Here is a 1,843-nt window from a genome sequence, read left to right on the forward strand (position 1 = left end):
TTTCAGTGTAAAAATTCAATAACTGGATAAAATGTTGCTTTAAAATCCTTTCAGTTATCCTCAAAAACTGATAGTCTCAATTTTTGTGGTTTTTTTTAATGTTATGTTGGAGTTAGTATAGTCAAATTTATCAGAAAACAGTGCAAGTCTTCACTAGTTTGCTGCCATATGGTTCATTACCAGAAAAAAAGTGTGATCTTTCATTCTGTAAATCAGGGATTAATATACAAAAATAGCTATGTGTCCTCCTGATTTCATTGACATTACTCATACCAACTGAATAAGAACACAAGTTTCTGCAGAGGTTAGTACTCTGTTGCTAATAGGAAAGCATCTACTCTCTCATTCAGACTGTACCTAGTTGGCCATCGCAACTGCAGTGAAAGCAGCAAGGTTGAGTTTGGTGCACAGAGGGGTTACTTTTAAAGCAAAAGCGATTTTAAATATCTGAAAAGCAAAATTGCTATTAGAAACATAGAGGGTATTTTCTGTGTAACATTGCTTTTTTTTTTATTCGTAGTCGCTTGATGGCATTAAAAAGAATGGGAATTGTCAAAGACTACGAGGTAGGATTCTACCTGTAATGAAACATTACTTGCATTTTTTCCCTGGCAGGACCACTTTTGATATACTTGTCTGTATTTTATTTCTTTCTACAGAAAATCCGTACCTTTACAGTTGCAATAGTAGGTGTAGGTGGAGTTGGCAGTGTGACTGCTGAAATGTTGACAAGGTGTGGCATTGGTAAGGTAATGAGAGTTTTTTTTTTTTTATTCTACTTCTTTACAGTAAATGGACCAGTCCTTTTTATGAAGAGTTTGATTTGATTTCATTCAGTTGATTTGCCCAAATAAAAAGACTGTTGTGAAGAAAGCACTTGTGTAAATGTTGCACATGAAGAGTCTGTACTTTTCTTACACTAGTAAAATTGAAATCCTGTATCATGTGGATGATCCTTGCTTGGATTTTGGTCATCTCCGTACTCCTGTATGAGCCCATCTATCTAACCCTCATACTGGATTATTGCAAAAGGAGAACAAAACAAAGGAAAAGGACGAGATAGCTTGCATAGAAGATTAAGTCTTATAACAACAAGTTTACATTCACGAATTTGAAATGTGGCAGATGTCAAACAGATATTTTTATCACAAACATTAGGTTGTCACCTGGCAGACTTGAAGCTAAAAATTTAGCAGCAGTTAAAAATAATTTGATGTGTGTGTAGTGTGTATACGACTTTTCTTTAAAGAAGGAATTTGGAGAATGGCTCAAATGTTTGTATTTCCAGGCAAAGCCTGGCCATTTACTCTTAAAACTCTGACGAGTTTTTAAATACAGAAGTGATGCAATTTTTTATTGCAAAGTTTATTCCTCTGAAGGAGCCTTTTCAGAAGATCAGCATCTTAGGCATAGTTGATTCAGAATTTATAATAAAAAACATGTCCATGTACTATGTAGGTATTTTAAGAGAATTGTTTTTGAAAATCTGTATCCCAAGACAAGTGAAATAAATGGCACATTTTTAGTTAATGCCATAATAGCAAGTAGGAATGTGAAAATAGAGGTGATCATGCTCATGTAGATTAATCTGCTGAATAATCTTTGTTTAGATCAAATGAACAGATTGCTTATTATTAAGAGTAGTTTTCATAACATAACAAATTGGTTCCTGGTGAATGGGAGTTAGAATTGAGACTTCCATGCACTTACAAAATTGGCACTTTTTATATGTGAACTGAATGGCACTGCAGGGGTAGGGGGGTGTTTGCTTGGGGTGTTTTTTTGTTTGTTTGTTTTTTTTTTTTTTTTTTTTTTTTTTTTTTTTTTTTTTTTTTTTTTTTTT

The 1,843-nt window shown here is 33.5% G+C and overlaps 1 protein-coding gene across 1 annotated transcript in view; it reads left to right on the plus strand.

Moving 5' to 3' along the window:
• LOC114070225 (ubiquitin-like modifier-activating enzyme 5) overlaps positions 1-1,093 on the plus strand; it is a 2,117-nt gene extending 1,024 nt beyond the window's left edge. Inside the window, exons 2-3 of the mRNA XM_027907481.1 lie at positions 521-566; positions 660-1,093. Coding sequence (XP_027763282.1) covers positions 521-566; positions 660-827 — 214 coding nt within the window. The 3' untranslated portion in view covers positions 828-1,093. The remainder of the gene's footprint in view (positions 1-520; positions 567-659) is intronic.
• Positions 1,094-1,843: the final 750 nt, after the last annotated feature.

Source organism: Empidonax traillii, unplaced genomic scaffold, assembly GCF_003031625.1.
Source record: "Empidonax traillii isolate 1590-97213 ecotype Southwest subspecies unplaced genomic scaffold, ASM303162v1 scaffold1478:size103887, whole genome shotgun sequence".
NCBI lineage: Eukaryota > Metazoa > Chordata > Aves > Passeriformes > Tyrannidae > Empidonax > Empidonax traillii.